The sequence below is a fragment of the Condylura cristata genome, unplaced genomic scaffold (assembly GCF_000260355.1).
Source record: "Condylura cristata isolate star-nosed mole 26May11 unplaced genomic scaffold, ConCri1.0 scaffold00073, whole genome shotgun sequence".
In the NCBI taxonomy this organism is placed as follows: domain Eukaryota; kingdom Metazoa; phylum Chordata; class Mammalia; order Eulipotyphla; family Talpidae; genus Condylura; species Condylura cristata.
In genome coordinates, this window is record NW_004567174.1 from 188,356 (window position 1) to 191,791 (window position 3,436).

Genomic DNA, 3,436 nt, shown 5'->3' on the forward strand with positions numbered 1-3,436 from the left:
AGCCCGTCCACCCCTGTGGGAGCAGGAAATCCTCTTCCATTTAAACCCAATGCCACCTCACGATGTTTGCTCACACGCCCCTCTCCAGCCCCTTGGTGAAGGGTCCCCTTTGTAGGAAGTTCTGTCTACAAAGGATGCTTTCTTTATTCACAGCAACAAAAGCTTGTTGGTGGGGGCAAATATTTGCATATGAGTGGCAGAGAAAATGGAAGAAGGGGGTGCCTGTGCCTCCCCCAAGCCTCTGCTACTGGTTACCCTGGGGTCCAGGCCCTAAGCTGAACAGTGACAGTATCCACCAGGCTCCAGACCCAGGCCTCTGCAGGGGGCTGGAAAAGCCTTGGCCAGCCCCCTGGGTTCAGTGCATAGCAGCCCCCAACTTCCTGACAGTGAAAATGGGAAGAAGCAGGGGGGGGGGGTCTCCCCCCCCCGCGCGCCCCCCACCCCTGCGCGCACCAACAGCGCCCCAGGCCAATGCGCGTCCTCCGCACCCTGTGCCAGGGTCCCAGCCTGAGCCACTGCGCCCCTGCACCCTCCCTGCACCTGCTGCGCCAGAGTCCCAGCCCCTTGCACCCCGTCCCATCCCCAGGGGCTGTCCTCTCTGGCCAGGTGAGCTCCCACCGGCGGGGAGCCCTGCCCTCCCCTGCCGGGGTCTCTCCCCCCACCCCACACACCCCCCCCCCGCCGCGCTGGGGGAGGGTCGCGCCCTGGGGGAGGGTCGCGCCGCTGGGCGCTGGCTGCATTGAGAAGCCAGTTTGCTGTCGGGGTCCCTCCGCCCCCCCCATGTGGGGCTGGCCTAGCAGTCACTGTCCCCCCTCGCGACGACTTCCTTTTTTGTCCAGCCGTCCCGCTCACAGCTGGAAGTGAGTGTCTCCAGGGGTGGCTGGGCTTTCACCCCCTGAAACGCCACCGCTGGGGGACCTGTTTGGGGAAGCACCTCACCTCGGGCGCGCACCTGTTTAACCGCAACACTCGTCCCTCCCCCCACCTGGCGTCCCCCAGCGCCAGCTCCAGGGTCACCCCCAGCCAGCCTTGCTGCTCTGCAGTGCCCTGTGGGGTGCCCTGTGGGGTGCCGGCCGCCTTCTCCAGCGTCCCACCTGGCTCCTGGCCACTGCCCCGGGCTGGGAAGCTGGACGCGGCGCCCTGAGCTCCACAGGGCTTCCTGCCCGCACCCCCGCCCGGGGGCCGCCCCTCTCCCGCCCAGCGCACTGGGTTCTAGGCCTCGGCCTTTCGGGGCGTGAAAGTGGGTTCCCTGGCGTCCCCTCGCTCTTGCTCAGAAGTCCCGGGGGCCCCTGCACCCGAGGGAGGAAAAGCCACCCCATGTCTCTGGCTGTGGCACCCCATGACCCGGTGGTCCTGCCCGCCCGCCCCCCGAGCCGGCCGCCGCTGTCCTCGGCCCCGGGGTGGCCGGGCCCCCCGCCCCCCCGTCCCCCCCCGCAGCTTCTGACTGGCGCCGACCTGTCTGGGGCCCCCGCGCCGTGGGGTGGCTCTGTCTCCCGTCACAGGCGTGTGCGGGCGCCCTCAGGACGCTCCCGCAGCCCGGCCCGGGCCGGGGTGTCGGGGGCTCACTGCGTGACCTCGCGTCAGCCCCGCCCGCCTCCATGTATGTGCATGTGCCGCGTGCGGTTTGGGGGCGCACCCGGCTCGGGGCTCCGCCACGCTGTGCCGTTTCCAGCCACAGCTCCGTGACCGTGAAGCCCTCAGGGCGCGGGCGGGGCCCCCCAGGAAGACAGCGCCCTGCTTTATCGTTCCTTAGGGTTATTGTATTTGCTTGTCCTGTTTTGTTTGCTGATGCGCCCAGAACTGGGGCGCAGGCCAGAGGTGTGGGAGTGAGAGGACACCCCAGAGACAGCGGGGAGCAGGACAGGCCGCCCGCTGAGGGGAGCCGCGGGGAGGCGGGAGGGGTCTGCCGCGCCCGGGGGGTGCCCCCTGGCTGGGGACCCTCCACAGTGGGGCTCCGTGGGTGTGCTCCCCACCCTGCCTCTGGGGCGTCCTCTCACCCCCCACCTCTGGCCTGCGCCCCAGTTCTTGTGTGCACACATGAATAAGACAAATCTTTTAAAAATGAAGACGGTGCACTCGGCGGTGTGTGGGTGTCCGTGGGGGACGGGAAGGGACCGACGGCGAGGTCTGGGTCCCCCCCGTGAGGGGGTCCGGGGTCCTCCGCGCCCCTCAGACGCGCGGGGCCCCGCAGAGGCGCGTGTCGGCCGCCTGTCCGTCCTGCCGCCGCGGCCGCTGGGGCCTCAGGGGCCCCGTTCGGAAAAGGAGGTTCACGCAGCCGCCCCCAGAAACACCGGCCCCGGGCTGGAGGCTGGGCTCGCCCCGAGGCCGGGAGCAGACCTGGGCCTGCCCGGACATCGTCCCGTCCTCCCTCCCCCAGGACCGCGTCCGGCCGCGGGGTCTGGGTCACCGGCGCCTGGGCCGAGCACCCCGAGGTCGGCGGCTCCCCAGAGCCAGCTCGCGTGAGCCCGAGCCCGAGCTGGGGTGCCGCCTGGGGGTGTGGCCGGAACATCTGCCCTCGGTCACGGGCCCCAGTCCCTCCTCCTGAGGCTGGGGGGCGCCCACGCTCGCCCCTGGGGGCGTCCGAGCCGGCCCCGCTGTCTCCCCGCGGGCGCGGGGCGCCCCGCTGACCGCGGCCTCTGTCTGCAGGCCAGTGCAAGCTCCTGCCGACGTTTCCTTTCGCTAAGCCCCAAGTGCAGAGCGAGCAGCCCGAGTTTGCGGTGGGCACGACCTGGCCCTTCGAGTGCCTGCCGGGGTATAAGAGGAGGACGTTCCAGACCGTCTGCCTGGACACGTCCCGGTGGGCCGCAGCGCCGCAGCCCTGCCCACGTGAGTCGCGGCCCCGTCGCTGAGCGGCCTGGGGGGCCGGCGCCCCGCGTCTCTCAGACGGGGGCCGCGCGCTTGCTGCCCGGCGTCTGGGCTGCGCAGAGCGACCCCTCGTCTCCGGGGCCTCGGGGTCGGGTCTGCGGCAGAAGGGGAGGCGGTGGCTGCCCGCCGGCCTCCGAGGGCTCCGGGCCTCGCTTCCCTACGCCCTGCGCTGCTGCGCTCAAGTGCGGCTGTTGACGGAGATAGTTCCGGGAGGTCAGAGGTGAAATACGCGCTGCGGGGCGTCGGGGCGGGGCGGCCGGGCGGGGCGGCGGGCGCCTCGGGAGCAGGAGACGCAGCGTGTGCGCGAGCGCGGGGTGGCGCCGCGTGGTGTCTTTCGAAAACAGAAAACCTCGCTGGCAGCCGCAGGTGGGGCGCCTGGCCCGTGTGCGCCGAGCCCCCCCTCTCACGGACAGCGGCAAGGTGCCTACTGCAGGGAGGGACGTGATCACCCTGTGCTTCCCACGGACAGGCATGCGGGGCAGGAGGATGCTCCAGGGGAGGAGGATGCTCCAGGGCAGGAGGATGCTCGCGGGGCAGGAGGATGCTCCAGGGCAGGAGGATGCTCCAGGGC

At 71.0% G+C, this 3,436-nt stretch overlaps 1 protein-coding gene across 1 annotated transcript in view; it reads left to right on the top strand.

Annotated features, from left to right (window-relative positions):
* Positions 1-471: 471 nt before the first annotated feature.
* Positions 472-3,436, top strand: part of LOC101632316 (complement receptor type 1-like) — a 48,691-nt gene continuing 45,726 nt past the window's right edge. Inside the window, exons 1-4 of the mRNA XM_012734809.1 lie at positions 472-606; positions 2,174-2,459; positions 2,647-2,826; positions 2,884-3,078. Coding sequence (XP_012590263.1) covers positions 472-606; positions 2,174-2,459; positions 2,647-2,826; positions 2,884-3,078 — 796 coding nt within the window. The remainder of the gene's footprint in view (positions 607-2,173; positions 2,460-2,646; positions 2,827-2,883; positions 3,079-3,436) is intronic.